Consider the following 17,222-nt stretch of genomic DNA (forward strand, 5'->3'; position numbering starts at 1 on the left):
ACCTATAAAGCCTTAAAGGGTTTAGCCCCTACCTACCTAACAGAGCTTCTATCACACTACAACCCATCCCGCTCTCTAAGATCTCAAAACTCGGGACTTTTGATAACACCTAGAATAACTAAATCCACCAAAGGGGGTCGAGCTTTCTCATACGTAGCACCTAAACTCTGGAATAGCCTTCCTGATATTATTCGAAGATCAGACACACTCGCCCAATTTAAATCTAGATTAAAAACGCATCTTTTCAGCCAAGCATTCACTTAATGCAACATATGCTAAATAAACCACCAGGAGATGCTGACATTAGATATTATTTACTAGAATAATTGGATTTATTATAGAAAACACCATGTAGCGTGTTTTACCCTTCTTTTTTTCCTGTAAAGCTGCTTTGGAACAATGCAAATTGTGAAAAGCGCTATATAAATAAAATAAAATTGAATTGAATGTTTGAAATGACAAGAGGGTGAGTAAATTTGGACAGACTTTTCATTTTTGGTTGAACTATTACTTTAATACAATACAATGCAACTTGTGGGGACTGATAGATTTGGAGTTTGACTACAATATTTTATATACAGGTTAAAATTGTAATTCTTGGCTAAAATGTCATTGGCTAAAAGCAGGGCTGCGAGTAACCTATGATAGTCTAGCATACAAGACGCATTTATAGGATTATTAAAATATTTTAGGAATCTCAGAACTTGTTTCAGACTGCCGAATCGTGGCCAAAATCATAACCGCCTAAACCAACTTGCTAATGGCTAAAACTAACTTGAGTGTAAAGATCCTTTTCTTTTTGGATCTTCGTGGACCCAATTGGCTGTACTATTCATTTTATCATTCAGCACCAAGTACACTGTCTGCATATGTTACATTCGTGATTCTGGATTACACATCAGGGTGTCTTAAAGCCTCTGCATTGTACATTTTCAACGAGTTACTTCTCTATCCACAGACTACGTCAAAGATTTATGTGGCTTTCAACTTGAGGAAATATGACAATACCCAGGGAGAATTTCCCCATGTGTTATGTTTGGAACAGTGTGTCTTATCTTGTAATGAAACTTCACATCAAGAAAGAATGCAACAGTGGTCAGTAGTGTAAAAGAGCTTTGGGACCTCGTGCTCGCAGACCGACAGCTCAGAGAGCTGGCTCTCAGTCAGGAAAAACAAACCTCCATAGGGAAACACACATTAACCAGAGAATATGGAGAGCTGGGGCCAGAGAGCAAAGACCTCTCAGCTACATTAAACTAATATTATTTTAGAGTCACGCAAGCAAAACGAGGAACGTTTGTAAATAACAAGCTATCAGTTGTGTATGGAAATGTTAACTCCCAAGTCAAGAGTTAATTTAACCATTTCCTTTTTTTATCTTTCAACGTTTTGCTCTTGAAGTTCGGTGAATTATTTGGCTGTGGGTCCATTCATTGTTGTCTTTGTAATTGCTGTGTTCATATTGAGCGGCTCTATTGTGATTGGGGTGAAGCCTCTTAGATCAGACTGACGTCACTCATTACATTGGGAATGCTGAGGCTATAACCTCTCCAATTTACATGTTTCAGAAGGTTTTTGTTTGGCCTTTTATGACAATTTAACACAGCTCTGTGCTTGGTATAATCTCTATTCCGTATCTAGTTATTAACATTGTAGTGCGCTGATATCCTGAATCCTCAAACACCCTTAAATATTACAGCATGATGTTTATGTCTCTATTTATAGGAACATGGGTACACTGTGATTTTTGTACAGTATAATAATGTTAAATGCGCAACCAGTATTATACTCTAAATAGCAAAGGATTATGGGAAACTGTATGCTCAATGCTGTAATTCTTCTCTACTGTAAATCGATTTACAGTGGTACAAATGCCCGCGAAAGCTGACCAATGAAAAGGAGATTTTTTTAGCTGGGAGTGGCAGACAAGAGAGGATTTACCTGCCAAAAGGTTAGTATTACTTCTGTAATTATTTTATCTAAAATAAAATAAAAACTTTGAACCAAAACATGAATTAGTGGTCTTATTTTGTGTTCTGCTGAAGAAAGAAAGGTTTGAAATGACAAGACAGTGAGTAAATGGAGACAATTTTCGTTATTGGGTGAACTATCACTTAAACTGTTAAAACACTTGAGCATTGTTACTGTTAATTATACTGAAATTGACAGCGGTCAGTTGAATCTCTGTCCTGACTCAACAGATACAAATTTTGGTCTTGTTTCCATAAATATTTAAGAATTCAATGTATTTTACAAGTATCGTGTCTTCATTTTATAAATTTTTTCATTCATAAAAAGTTTATAAATAAATGTTGCACAAATTGCTTAAATAGTTTTCCCCTACTTTGTAAGTTGCTTTGGATAAAAGCGTCTTTTTAAATGTCTTACATTTATTTATACATTTAGCAGTTATGTGTAAACTGTATATGTAAATTCTGTTAATGATAATAACAAATGCTAAATAATGTGTTTTTTTCTTGCGCTTGCAGGTTCATTCTGAGAATACGCCCTGCTAGCACCAAATGCCAATCTAAATCACATATCAGTCAGACACGGAAGAAAAATCACCAGCCTGAATCCTTTTGGAATCTTTTATCAACGAGCTTGTTGAGTAAGGAAATAAAACACTACTGATGACTGTTTGATTTGAGTTCTGTGACCTATGCTGCGTCCAAACTGCATACTGTAACAGTATGTACTACTTTAAGTACTTACCTATCTACCATTAAAATAGTACGTACGAGTATATGTGTGGGAGTAGTTTTAATACATTTCTGACGTACTGCATCAGGCATGTTTATTGTCATGTGACCTGTATGCTCTATGACCTATGACGTTTTAACAGAAACCTGTAGATTAAACATTAAGTGGTTTGTCTGTTTTTAACTCTGTTTCCTTCATTTTATTGTCAGTTCTCAATGTATTGTTTGGTTGTTTTCTTCCTTGGTTTTCTGAGTATTTTGAGATTAAATAATGTTTAAAATAAAACTTTAACTACTGTGAGTAGATCTGTTATTCAACTTTATTGCAACTTGAGAATTATAGATTGTTTTCTAAAGGTAGGAAATGTATTCTGTTTAAAGTAAATGAAGTTAAACCTCAATTGTAGGAGAATCCCGATTCTGTAATAGGAAATCAATACAGTATTTTAAATTACAGTATTGTAAATTACAGTAGACAGTTTTATTATAGTGAAAAGACATTACAGTAAACATTGTTAACTGTTTACTGTAAACACCTTTACAGTAACTTAATGGCATCAAGCTGCCAGTAAATTACTGTAAAATTGACAGCAACCTTTTTACAGTATAGGGGTAGAGTGAATTTAAGAACAGGTGGCTGTGTTTGTTCCTTTTTCAGCTTTATAAACATTGTAGGACTAAAGGAACATCTTAACAAACTTTGTTTGAGTTAACTAGAGTTTATTTGTCAGAAGAAACAGAATATTTTTAGAAAGCACATTTGAATCCAATAACAAAAATGATCAAATTATTTGGTGTGAATTAGATGACACAGCATCTTTATGATGTCATCAACAAATGTTTCTTCACAGTCATACTGTGTGTGTATGTGTGTGTGTGTGTGTGTGTGTGTTCATAGAAGCTCAGAGGACTGCAGTGGGCGACGGTGTTACATCCTATTACATAGCTTGATCTGTTTATAGATACTGTCTTGTTATGTGTGTGCCAGTGAGTGATGCAGCAACGTGTACAGGAATAACTACGTGACCACAGATGACTAAACCATCCACATGTCTGTTTTTCTATAAATATGTAGTTTAAAGCAATGTCATGCAAACATGTTTGTGAGTCATTATTTTTAGCTGGGCAACAGCCAGCATCTCTGCTTCTGCTGCAATAATGAAATCACTGGTTTATCATCAACAGTTGCTATAGTAATACAGTCGTGTGAGTTTTGCGCACAAACTGATTCTGAATGTGACTTGCGAATTGTCTGGGGATCCGTTATCTGAATAAAACAAATCCCTCTTTATTGACACCTTTCTAGTGTTATACTGAAACTACACAAATGTGTTGTTTCATTATCATATATTGAAATTATGCAGGGGAGTAGATTGTTTATATTTATTTTTAGATACACAATGTAGACACAAAGATATTTGAGGTAAAACATTTAAGCCACAAGGTTAGTTCCGTATTATTATATTTCACCTTGTTTTAAAACCATCTTAACTTTTGTTACTCCTAAGTAGGCCTAACTGGTTAATTTTTTCAAGTTTAAGAATAAGTGTAGTTCATTAAATGATCAAGTTTGATAACCGAAATGTCAAATATGTTTTATGCCTTTTTAACAGTTTGAAAATGTTGTTTTATTGTGTAAAACCTCACAAACCTGTTTTATTTTATTTTATGTTGTTTATAAAATACGTTTTATTTAGTTTGCCTTGATATAATTGTATCAATGTTTCAGGTCACTGCAAGCCCAAACAGGATATTAACTTAATAGCTAACGTGCATTCCAATCGCATTACCTGGAATAAAAGTAAAAGAACAATTCATAAATCACTATTTAACAAACTCACCCAGATCATTACAGTGGGTGTTATGCTGCCTTCGTGTACTCTCGATAATTCCCACTTCAACACAGAAATAATAATTTATGAAACTATGCTCTTAAAATGTTTGCAGATACTTGTAATGTTACTTAATACTTTTAATAAATCCTTAATGATCGAATTTCCCAGAGCACGTGAAGGCAGCGTCGGAGGTGAAGGATCCGTGTGTTATTGCCCTTTGAAACGCAAGCGTGTGTTGGACTTGTAGTTACTCGCTTAAGTGTAAGTCCGTCGTTCTGTCCTTATAAAGTCATTGCAAAGACGTTTTCATTCGGGTTCGACGTCTTTGGTTAACGCCATTAAATGTTTAATCGCGAGCTTCTTGAAGCTGGTGTTTATGTGATATTACATCCTTTTAACAGTGTGATAAAACTACGTTTCCCACAATCCTCTGGGTGACGTATAGCTGTATTGATATTGCGTACGTCTGTATACGGGACAGTCACAACATGGACGTAATGTACAAGAAACGTGTTTCGTAAGGGCACGCGGACGTGGTCTCGAGTTTGATGGCGTAAATATGAAATTAATTGATTTAGTTTCTATAAAGCAGCACCTAGAGGGAAGCGGAGCGCGTGCGGCGTGAAGTTCAACGTCAAGTGGACGCGCGTTACGATGCCACTAGACAACATGACTTCCACAGTCCAGAAAATCGCCAAACAGGCGCTAACGACGTTCCGAACCCCTTCTGTAGCGAGCGAGCACAACAAGGTGTTTTCAGAAAACCTAAGTAAGCTGAAAGCTCTTTTGTCTGAGGTCAGAGCGGCCGATTTGAAGATCGCACCCCGAAGCGTTGAGAGCTCGCCGATTCCGCTCTCGCGCATCGCGCCTCCAGTCACGTACATGCACATCTATGAGTCCGACGCGTTTAGCATGGGTGTGTTTCTGTTAAAAACGGGTGCTTCCATACCAATGCACGATCATCCGGGAATGTACGGCATGCTTAAGGTGATCTACGGAAAGGTCCGAATCAGCTGTTTCGACAGGCTGGATAAACCCAGGGACGGTGCCAGCGGTGTGCTGTTCAACCCTCCGTTAATGCCCTACCAGAGAAGTTCTCTGAGACCCACTGTGCTGAAATCGGTTGGGGAATACACGGAAGAGAGCAGCCCTTGTGTGCTGTCTCCCCAGAAGGACAATATCCATCAGATAGACGCCGTGGATGGACCCACCGCTTTCCTGGACATTTTGGCACCACCTTATGACCCGGATGAGGGGAGAGACTGCCACTATTATAAAGTCTTGCATGCTCATTCTGAGGCCGCAGATAGGAAGAACGAAGCCCAGGAACAGGGGGACTTGTGGCTTATGGAAATGCCGCAGCCTAATGAATTCTGGTGTGGTGGTGAACCTTACCCAGGGCTTAAAGTGTCCCTCTGAATGATTGAATTAATATGCACGTGGTGGTTAAAGACATTTCATGTTGTTTTCTTTGTGAGCACTGATAGACTGTCAATCAATAGAAATGCATCAACACCCGTCAACCCTTATGCACTTACGTTGATGTCTTAAACTCTGTGGTCTTTTAACCACTTATATTCTTAAGGGATTCAATCCATAAATGTATGATATATGCCTGCAGATATTTTGTCCTAAAGAGGCGTTTCACAAACAGCACTTATGAAAAAAAGAGTGGAACCCCGCTCGTCCTCCATGTTGTATTTTCATTAATCCTCATAGGGCCAACAAATACACTTGATATTTCCCTGAATACACAAAACATTATTAAAACAAACATTAAGTTCAGCACTTATACTGATGAAACTCGTGTTAAATGCAGTGACTTCATTATGTTATGCAACAGGCTTTACTAATAAAGCATAAGACAGTGTGTTATTGGTGTTATTAACAGTGAGTTTGTAAATACTGACGAGACACAGAAGCGTGTTTGGCCAACGATCGCATTTGTTTGTAAAATGGGGACCTCTAGTGGTAATCATATATATATATATTTGAAGAACTTTTTCAAATCGACGCTGTTTTGATTTGCACTGTTTATTCAAACACAAACTATAATGTTATCACTAAAAAGAGAACTCACGGAGCTATGTAAATAATGTAATGTGAATGCCTTGGTGTGGTAACAATTTTCCATCGTATGACTGAAGTGGTGACACAATTGCTTCACAAAAACTGTGCTTTACAAATGTACAATTTAACGGACTTTTCTATTCTTCCGCTTACTACAACAAATTACATTTAACATTCAAGTCATAAGCTGCCTTCGCATATTTTATATGCGCACAAACGAAACCACAGTTCCATAATAAAACCAGGACCATGTAACCACAACCAATGCAGCAGTCGGGTTTATTTTCACATGGGTGTCCCATCCGCGGTCGAGTTGTGTGGGGTCACAGAGGCTTTTTTGTCTTTTTGTCTCTGGTGAATTTTTGTGTGCCTCCTTCGTTCGTCGCTCCTCGCAAACTTCCTACCGCAGAAGTCACAGGAGAAGGGCTTCTCGCCCGTGTGCGTGCGTATGTGAGTCGTGAGGTGGTCGCTCCGGCTGAAGCTGCGCATGCAGATGCGGCACTGAAACGGCTTGTGCCCGGTGTGGATACGCACGTGTCGCGTGAGCTCATCCGAGCGAGAGAATCTCCGGTCGCAACCCTCGGCCGGACAGGGATACGGGCGCTCGTGCACCGGTGTTTTGCACGGTCGGTTTGGGTATTTCCGTGGCCGCAATATTGGCCTGAGCGGGACGTTTTGAGGATGAACCTCTATAGGTGGCCTCGACGCGTCTACCGGACACGCCAGTGTAAAATTTCTTATTGTGTTCAATGGAGTCAGAGGTGGGGGGACACGAATAGATTCCAACGAGCACGAAAATGGTTTAATGTCCTGAAACATGGCCATTTCCCTTTGGCTGTTGGTGGTTTGATAAAAGCCCCCGCATTCGGGAATGATAGAAAAAAGTGCTCCGTCTATTGTTGACTTTGGAGTGGAGTATGACGTAGTGGCGTATGTTAAGGGGCACGTGGTGGTCGATAGGTAGGCCGAATGGTCCTGGTAACCCTCGGCTGTGCAGGTGTAAGGGGGAGGAGATGTGTACATGTGTTCCATTTTGGAGCAGCCTGGCGTAAGGTCAATAGGAGCGGGAGATTCGGTGGAGAATGATCCTGGGGAAGATGTCCTGTCCTGCACCCCTGCGCTGACAAAGTTGATTATTCCTTCTTGATTCCAACTTCCGTGCGCGTCGATGGAAATTTTCCCTGTGTAGGCGACGGGCGCGCTGTGCGAGGAGAACTTGCTCGACTCTGCCAGGTCCAGGTCCCGTTTCTCTACGCCGAAACCGACCGCGCTTAAGCCACCTGTGGAAAAAAGACGTTTCTGCTTAGTTTTTTTGTCATATCACTGCGTTACGTGCGGTAATGGTCGTTTGTTTCTAATAAATAATGAGCGGGTTTTTGGTTAGGATTATGTAGAATCTTAATTCTCGTGAAAATTCCAATATTATGATGGAGGACGTTTTTTTATAGAACTATACATTACAGTCTCAACTACAAAGAGCTATTGAACACGTTCGTCGTTATTGGCCAGGGAAAATTATAAGAGGCTAATTGAATAAAGTATAACACCTACGGCGGATAGATCACATTGGAGAACGTTATGACGTTGGAAATATTCCATTAAGTAGGCCTAGTTTATGCTTTTCAGCTAATGAAAAAATAAAATATAAAAAACAAAGCAATTTGAATTAGGCTCCAAAATGATTTTCCACCAAGAAGAACAGCCTATTAAACCATTGCAACGCAAATTGTAAATAATAAAGTATATAACCTGTGCAAATGAAGCAACATTTAAACACATTTTTAAGGAAAACATATTCAAAGGTTCAATCGTGCCCCAATGCGCAGAACTATTATTTCATTGTGCTCACTTGTTTGGCCAACAGTTGCATTTCCAACATTATGATATTAGAATTTAAGTGTGGAGAACTCACAAAATTTGAACATCATACTTTACTGAACTAAGCTTTGTGCAGCTGGGCTTTATACTCACCGAGACGCACAGCCCTTGTGACAACTTATAAGACATTCATGCTAAGACATTCATTTCTTACCTCCGGACGCTTCACTGAACTGGTCAGAATAGACCCCCACTTCTACATCTGAGAAACCTGTAGACAGCGATGAGGGGATCTCATCCAGAGAACAGACGTTTGACGGCAGAGAGCGTATGAAATCATTCAGCGACGTCGTGATTTTATCCCCGGTGTTAGCTGTTGCTGTCATATTGGTTCTCGGTGTTGAGAAAAATAAAGCAGATCTTTTCTAACAAGTTGCTCAGAGAGATGTTGACTGTAAGTGATGCTTTAATTCACCTGTGTGGTTATCATTAGCGCTCGCATCTCTCTGTCATCTTTAATCCGCGAGCCATCAGCTCTCTTATGTGTCTGCTAACCAATAAGTGAAACTTTACGTCGTAGTATGCATTTAACAGGAGCCCGTCAATGCCCCGTTACGTCACTGACCATACAAGGACAGAACAGTGTGAAAAAAACCGGGTTGGGCTGTTTTTTTGGCTTCTGTCCATATGACGACACGAGGGAGTCCATCAAAAACGCATTTCAGATAGAGCTTTGAGTTTGACATAACTCATGTGAATACATGTGAATGATGTGCTGTAGATATGAACATGATAGTCTAATAGATTTACGACTCGTCTAAGAGACTTTATTTCAATAATTATTGTGAACTCTTTTCAGTATTATTATCAGGAATTCCGGTTGGGTCGCACCCCATAAATGGATATTATCCGGTAATGTCAAACACGCCCTCTTTGACTTATATGGGACGCATCCGGTAAACTCCACGCGGAAAAAACCTCCACCCCGAGCGCACATCCCACAGAGGAACCGCAATAAAAGTCAATCCAGGAGAGTGAAATTTGAGCATGTTGGAAAGTTTGCTCTCATTTTAAGAGTGTTAGGGAAATATATTTATTAATATACAAAACGTTCTTCCTGACAAGCACCGTTGCGACAAAAACAGCAATCTTCACATAAATAAAATAGCATTTGGATTATGTAGGCTACCATATGCAAATCTATTATTTCAATGCAATATTTAATATTTAAATGCATTTTAAGCATCTAAAATGTTGCTCGTTCTCAATTTTCCTACAGACTCCCTTATTGGTTTTACGTTATAAACATACGCCCTTATTAAAAAATCCTGTATTATACATAGTTTAATTCACATATGTTCCAAAGTATAGCACTGACACTTTAATGCCATCCTCGGCACTTCATCATATCCTTCGTCACTTGTTTTTCTGCCACCACTGTCTATTTTCAACTATGGCAGCATGAGCAACAGAGCATTTGCTGTATGTGCGAATGAGGTCTAATTCATATCCACCCACACTACGGAACAGCCCTTCTCCATGGAGTCCTAGCAAAAGTGGAGCCTCTTTGAATAGATCTGCATCTGCCCTCGTACTTCTGTACAGACACCCCCAACTGCATCCTTTTTCTCTGTTCCCATTCACACTCGCCCACTTGCACAGGCACTGCATGCTGACTGAGCTTCTGTGCATCCCACACTTAAACAAACTGTTCTCTCAAGATTGATCATAATCAGATCTCATTTCAAAGTCTCTTGTATTCAGCGAGTACAGTATTGGACAATATGGGCATGCTCTTCGAAGATATAGTTCAATTTATATTTAGCCTTAATGCCAGTTTAGATTAGGAAGATGCTTTTATACATAGGAACATTGAACTGAAACATTTAAACCTATGGATTTTATTTCACCTAAAGAGGATTGCAACATTATACACTAAATAAAGGAGCTTCCTATTAGGAACACTAATTTTTCATTTTTAGCTTGAAAACCCCTTTTGTCTATTTTTTACAAATACGAAACTTTTATAGTTTCTTCTTACAAACTTAAAGCTATAGTTCACCCAAAAATTCATCATTTACTCACCCTTTTGTCATTTCTAACCTGTAAGGTTTTATTTCTTGCACAAAACACAAAAGAAAATATTTTGAAGAAAGTTGGTAACCGAACAGCAGTGCACCCATTAACTTATATGGACACAAAACCAATCCAAGTGAACAGGGGCCAGTTACCAAAATTTGTCAAAATAAATTTTTTGTTGCAGAAGAAAGTCATGCAGGTTTGAAATGACATGAGGGTGAGTAAATGATGACAGAATTTGCCTATTGGGGTGAACTATCACTTTAAATAGAAGCATAAATATGCCTACATATTATTACATTGTGAGTTGACAGGTGTCGGTAATAATATCACTCTGATGTGAATGAGTATTCAGTAATAAATCCGCTGCGTGATTTTCCTTCATGTCATCTCAGATGAGGCGGTTCTGATAATGCGTCTGATCTGAAAATGTCAACACCACATCAACTCCGCAACATCTAAAGCTTTTCGATTGATCTCAACGCAGCCTGTCATTCTGATCATAAGACAACCTGTCAAATTTGGCTTGACTGAAGCTTAGACAAGTCAGTTATTGTGATTAATAAGTTCAGGTGTCATGTTATTGATGTAGCTTGTTTCTTATTGTAAGACAAACATCTATTCATTCTCAAAATCGAAGGGGGCAGTGCAAATGTTCACTTCCTTTGTCTTACGCCTACAGACACAAAAATTTCTTGCCATTGTGTCAGTGTTGCTAGTCACCAGGAAAAGTTAATTGCAGCTGTGGAAGATAGAATACTTACATAACTTAGACAACCGGTTATCAGAGATATCATTAAAATTATATTGAAAATATCAAAAAGACCTGAAAATGCTGATGGAAGGAATGAAAGGATGAAGGAATGAAAATGAGACATTAGACAAAATAGAAAATCATTACATTCATTTTACAATTTTATGACATAAAAGTTAAAGGTTTCAAAAAAGTATATTTCTTTGTAGCAGATGGTAAATTATTTCGGCAGGTTGGTCGATACCCCCCATCCCAACAGCCCCTCCCTTTGTGCCCCTCTAATGCCCTGTGTGCCTTGCACGCCCACATAGCGCCATGTTGGGATGGGTTCACAGCCCATTTTGTTTGCGTTCGCTTTGGTGTTGCGTGGGGGTTTGGTGACCCCTGCACACGACGATTAATCAAACGTCACTACGTGATTTCTCCAATTCTCATTATTCTTTTTTTATAACATAACACGCCCGTGTAATAAATGCAATGTTACGATAAACCGTCCATTTTGGCCTTCCATTTGGGTATTTCAGGACATATAATGATGCTTAATAAACTCAAAGGTTTTGGTAAACCTATAAATTAAAAATATATACAATACATATTGTCAGTACACAAAAGAATTCACACACACTGTATTCTGCTTCATTTTCTAGTTTAATTTAGTGTGTTCATTCTGAATTTCAACAGAAGTGATGGTTATATTCTTGAAAGTTCACTTTGGTGTGTATTTTTAATGATTACATTTTTAAGAACACTACATTTTAAACACATCCCTACATTTAAACAAAAATTCCAATTCTAGTGAAATCCTAATTTCACCTTTTCTTTGGTTGGCAACATTGTTATGTTTTCGTTTTTAAACACATACACTTTGCTAAAACTCACTCCAAAACATTACGGCACAATGAAATCGTAACTTTGAAACCTACCAGCATTGAAGGCTGCGTTCTTCTAAAGGTGTGCTTGCTTCTCATGGCCATAAACACCAGTGTAGAGATTATCTCTTGTCTAGGTCCTTCACGGTTTTCTTCAGATGTAAGTCTGAGCACAACTAAACACTAAACACTAATCAGATGGTGCTCAACATCTCTACGAGAAGGCTTGTATTTGCTTTTCTATTTGTTCAGACACCAACCAGAAAACTGGACAATACACTTGTTCCCACCTCCAAACACCCTCACAATTGAAACTGCTATGCTAATGACTTGGATTTGGGGAATGCAGCAGACTGGGCCGGAGAGGGTCTCCTGTGGTGGGGAGGGGGATTCCGTAGGTGTGGTTCTGTGCATGGCTTTGAGGCGGGGCTTCCCAAAAACTGCCCCTCTAGTGATGGGGTTGTCATGCAACATCAGCAACCCGACGGCAATATAACTGCCGCATTGTTGTTAGAGTTTTATCATTGTTAGATACATGTGATTCAAACGTATAATGAAGCAAACATCTGTTGCAATGTCCAGTAAACACATCTGAACATCTTTGAAGACATTTGGATCAGAAAGTAAGCTAAATTGTAATTTCTGTTCATGTAATGCACTTTCGTTTCTTTTTATTTGTTTATTGTGAGTAATTTGACTGAATTTTAAATAATACACATAACTTTCCAGGCCAGAACATTACACAAATAGCCTCACTGCAGGCTGGTCTTTCAGAATGACTGTTAGGCAGAAACACAAAGAATTGCCTGCATGCTCAGATGATGCAGCAAGAAGAAGCCATAATCTGTTATCCTGCATCTGTAGAATGCAGGAGTGTGCAGCACATTATTTGTCACAACTACACCAGAATGAGTTCTTTACAATAATGAGTTTATAATGAGGATATAAGCGTTTTAAATAATTATACTTTATATAATAATAGTAAAAGAAATAATAAATTTTCTTTTAAACAATAAACACAGGTTTACTCAGGATAATGAAAGATAGGGGAGGAGATTTAGGATCGAAACGATAACCTTATAACCATTAAACATAACTATAAAAAACAATGTAAAATCAAACCTAAAAATAGACTAAGGTCCTGTTATTTAAATAACAAAATAAAATAACATTTATTTAATTTGTAAAACATTGTTTAATTTGATATATATTAGATTTTATAATCTAATCTAATACAGTATATATTTTTTTAAATGAAGCATGTTTTAATAAGAGCAACCATGTATTTATTACTTACAATGCTAACAATAATCATACAATGGATTTCACTACAGTTATATATTATGTATATAACTGTGTATGTGACAAATAAAATCCCAAAATCTTAACAGCATAAACGTATAAGCCTTCGTATAAACTGAGAAGCTCCAGACCTTTTTTTCTCTCAAGGATCAGTGATCCCCCATCACGCAACATTCCCTGTGCGTAGGAGGAGAGAGCAGGAAGATGGATGGCCGAGGCCCTAGAGTTTGATGCTATTGCCCATGTCATCACCCAGAAACAAAGACATAAGGCAACAGCAAGGAGAGGATGGAGACCCCGGATCATTAGATAGAAAATCAACATGAGCCATCTTACAAAGAACCTTTGAAAAAATCCCCTTATATAAAACTTTTTAGCCATGCTTGCAGTTTATCTACTGTATAGCTGATCTGTGTTTCGTATCATATGCTGATGTTTTGTCTTATTTCAGTTATTCAGCCTTGTAATGTTCATCCACAAGATATTTCTTATAGTCCCACACAGAATGATTATTTGAATTGTCAAAGACAAAACAACCACCCCCAATGTGCGTGTCTAGGAGTACATCCCACATCAATACCCAAGAGCCAAATGAGAATTTACTGCTACATCCAGTTTATTACAGAAACATTCATACAAATATCCGATCAAAAGAAACTAATGTTCTATTGCACGTGAAATAATACTAGCAGTGTTTGCTCTGTATCAGAGAATGTATAATCTTAGTCTAATTCAGTTATGTCTTATTTTATTTGCATTCATTGCCTTAAACCCTTTTAAATGTGTAAATGTATCATAGCCTATGAGTTATAAACAATCCAGTGTTAAGTGTAGTATGAAAGTGTCAAAACTTTCTAGATTCATTTGACGTCGTGTTGTTACACTGAACTGTTTGCGGTTGTAGTACACAGAGACCAGCAGATGTCGCCATACACTTCGGATTCAAGACATTCAAAACCGCGCTTCACGTCACAACAATCTCGTGTTTATATGAAGTTGCGCAATCTGCGTGGTGTGTGATCCGGTAGTTTGCTGTCTGTTTCGAGTTCTCTGGCAAGAGTAAATAATCTGAGAAAACACTCAGTCTGGTGGATAAAATCAGAATGGAAGTATTGGACAGCCCTCTAAATCAAGTAAGTGTTTCAGCAAAGTATACCTGCTATATCTGTTTTGGAAACATGATGTTGGTGAAGCTGGTTGTCCATTGGTGTCTTAAAATAGTAAGCATAGAAAACAAAGTTTTACATCTTCTAATTTACATCCAAAGATTAAAATAAACAATTTACCCCATAACTTTCCTTTTTCCTGTGGAATATTATTTTGAAACATGGTAATGCAACTTTGTTACACAATGCAAGCATACAGTGACCAGGCGATAAATAAATTTTTTTTAAACTATAATTGTTTTATATATGATTCACTGAAAATCTTGACCTTGCTGTAGCTGTAATCCCATCCATATTCACCGTTCTATTGTATGAAATGAAACCGTGTGAAATTTCTATAAGATTTTACTTTTTGTGTTTCCTAGAAGGTATAGGCCTACAGGTTTGAATAAATTTCAGGAATAATGTTCTCATTTACACATTCCAAACCTGTATCCTTTTCTATGTTCTGTCAAAAAAAGAGATGTCTTGAAAATGTGGTTAGCCAAACAACATTTGCCCCCATTGACTTTTATTGTATGGAAATAAAACCACTGATACATTTCTCAAAATATCTTCTTTTGTGTTCCACAAAAGACAGAAAGTTATATAGAGCAGTGGTTCTCGAACTTTTTTGTTGTAAGACCCCCTTCTTGTAGAGTGCATTGATTTGCGGCCCCCCAAATAAAGTCGTACATTTTAAAGGAACCAAAACATATTCAGTCATACAATGCTGAAACATCAACCCTTTTGGTTGTAGGTCTTCTTTTTCTGATGTTTGATTGCACATGATACATTTCTATATTTTATAAAATGCCAGAAAATATGTGGTCATCCTGGAACCATCCTGCGGTTTTACATGAGGTGGAATGAATTTAGTCAGATTTTTTATGAATTATCACTTTTATGATATACTTAGACGACAGTTAGATGACCAGATCCCGCAAAAAATTCAATTGCGTTGACTCTCTCTACTACAGGCCCATTATTACAGTCAAAAGGCAGAACGATTGGTGGCTAAAACAAAATATGAGGAGGCGATTTTATGCCATGGTCAAGCAGCAGGTAAAATAAAGGGGGCCCTTTTGTCCCCAAAACCTAACCACTTATTAAGTACAAGTTTATGTAACATTGCTTTAAATAAATGAAATGAATCTGTGTTTTTCTCCTGTACAGAGCTCTTGAAAGAAGCCTTGTCAACGACACAGAGTGAATCGGTAAGGCAACATATTTCTGATGACAAACAGGTGTGACCTCATCCCAGCAGTCTGCCATTTGTTCTTTTGGGATATGCCTTAAACCAGAGTAGTGCTGACTGCATGAATTTTTGACCCATTCCGTAAAAAGGTTTACTAAATAAGTGAACTATGGCAGTGGATGTGTATATTTCTTTTCACAGACTTTAGAATGGAACAAACTTATACAGCTGCGTTTCCAGAGAAAATAAAACAAATGAGATTCTTCTATTTGTTTCCTGACATACAAGGATGTATCTTTTAAAATATTTAACCCTTTATTGTTGACATGTCTTTCTGGTGGTACAGTAGCCTAAAAGGAATTATTATATCTCAGTTTATTCCCATAATGTCAATGTATACAGCACCAATAGGACTGTCTGTACTGTCTGTCTGTAAAAATTATGTTCCACTCATCTTGAAAACATTTCAATTCCTTTTAAAAGCTTTTGCTGTAACGGCGCATCAGAATCCGTGTGGTTTGTATGTGGACAGTACTTTAATGTTTAGAGCATAAATGGAGAGAGAGCAACAACAATATGGGTTCTTACAATAGCCAGAGACCTTTTCTGTCATTGTGTTTTGATTTGGAAGACTGAACCCAGGCAGTTCAATTCATATCCGTTCTTTTAACTACAGGATTTGTTACCTTTATACCTTCTTAGTGTAAATATCTGTTACATGCACCTTCTTATCTGTCATATTTATCAAGGTAAGACTGTCTTTAGCCCTCCAGAGAGACAAACATCTCCAACAGAAGCGACTGATTCAGGTGAGGTGCACACAAGCTCAACCCAAACGGAAGACATTTGTCAGCTTTTCAAAACACACCTCGGTACGATCTAGTCAAACAGTTCTCCAATATGAAGCCCAGCCACCTCCAGTTGGCCGGAAGACAGCAAAAGATGACAAAACTCGTCTGGAAGAGCAGACCACCACCATCGCTGACTTGTGGAATCTTGTGGCTCTTCTACTAAAGGAGAATGAGCAACTATCAGAGGAACATGAGAAACTGAAGGTGGAGAATGCACGTCTGAAGAGAGGTCTTGATGAAGAGAGTCCCTTAGCTTCTGTAGGTGAATCCGCCAAGATGTTTTCACCGCTGAGTGTCAATCTCCTGAACGTGCCCTTCAATCTCCAGGAGAGGATCCGGCTTTTGTGGGGAAGAGCAAATGAGAACTAGTCCTCTTGCATATATTTACAGCATGAACGAGAGCTCCCACTGAAAACATTATGATGTTTATGGCATGGATGTTTGTCATTGTGATCTATAGTTTAGAAGTGGGCTTACATCACAAAATTACAAAGATGAAAATGATCTGACTCACCCTTGGTTAATTTCAAACCTGTATGTCTTTTCTTCTGCATAACACAAATAAAGATATCTAGAATAATGTTGGTAACCAAACAATT

At 38.1% G+C, this 17,222-nt stretch overlaps 3 protein-coding genes across 3 annotated transcripts; 2 read left to right on the forward strand and 1 right to left on the reverse strand.

The window, feature by feature from the left end:
- Positions 1 to 5,191: 5,191 nt before the first annotated feature.
- Positions 5,192 to 6,407, forward strand: adob (2-aminoethanethiol (cysteamine) dioxygenase b; the record flags this gene model as incomplete). The annotated part of the gene is made up of 1 exon (XM_079458748.1): positions 5,192 to 6,407. The coding sequence occupies one exon, from the start codon at positions 5,192 to 5,194 to the stop codon at positions 5,954 to 5,956; it is 765 nt and encodes a 254-aa protein (XP_079314874.1). The 3' UTR covers positions 5,957 to 6,407.
- Positions 6,408 to 6,559: 152 nt separating this feature from the next.
- Positions 6,560 to 8,988, reverse strand: egr2a (early growth response 2a). The gene is made up of 2 exons (XM_079458747.1): positions 8,640 to 8,988; positions 6,560 to 7,887 (listed from the first exon to the last, which is right to left on the reverse strand). The coding sequence occupies exons 1-2, from the start codon at positions 8,809 to 8,811 to the stop codon at positions 6,893 to 6,895; spliced, it is 1,167 nt and encodes a 388-aa protein (XP_079314873.1). The 5' UTR covers positions 8,812 to 8,988; the 3' UTR covers positions 6,560 to 6,892.
- A 5,444-nt stretch (positions 8,989 to 14,432) lies between these two features.
- On the forward strand, positions 14,433 to 17,214 carry nrbf2a (nuclear receptor binding factor 2a). Its single transcript, XM_079457959.1, has 4 exons — positions 14,433 to 14,562; positions 15,555 to 15,639; positions 15,751 to 15,791; positions 16,522 to 17,214. Exons 1-4 carry the CDS (start codon positions 14,533 to 14,535, stop codon positions 16,990 to 16,992), a joined length of 627 nt encoding a protein of 208 aa, XP_079314085.1. The 5' UTR covers positions 14,433 to 14,532; the 3' UTR covers positions 16,993 to 17,214.
- The last annotated feature ends 8 nt before the right edge of the window (positions 17,215 to 17,222 follow it).

This window comes from Barbatula barbatula (assembly GCF_947034865.1).
Source record: "Barbatula barbatula genome assembly, chromosome: 6".
NCBI lineage: Eukaryota > Metazoa > Chordata > Actinopteri > Cypriniformes > Nemacheilidae > Barbatula > Barbatula barbatula.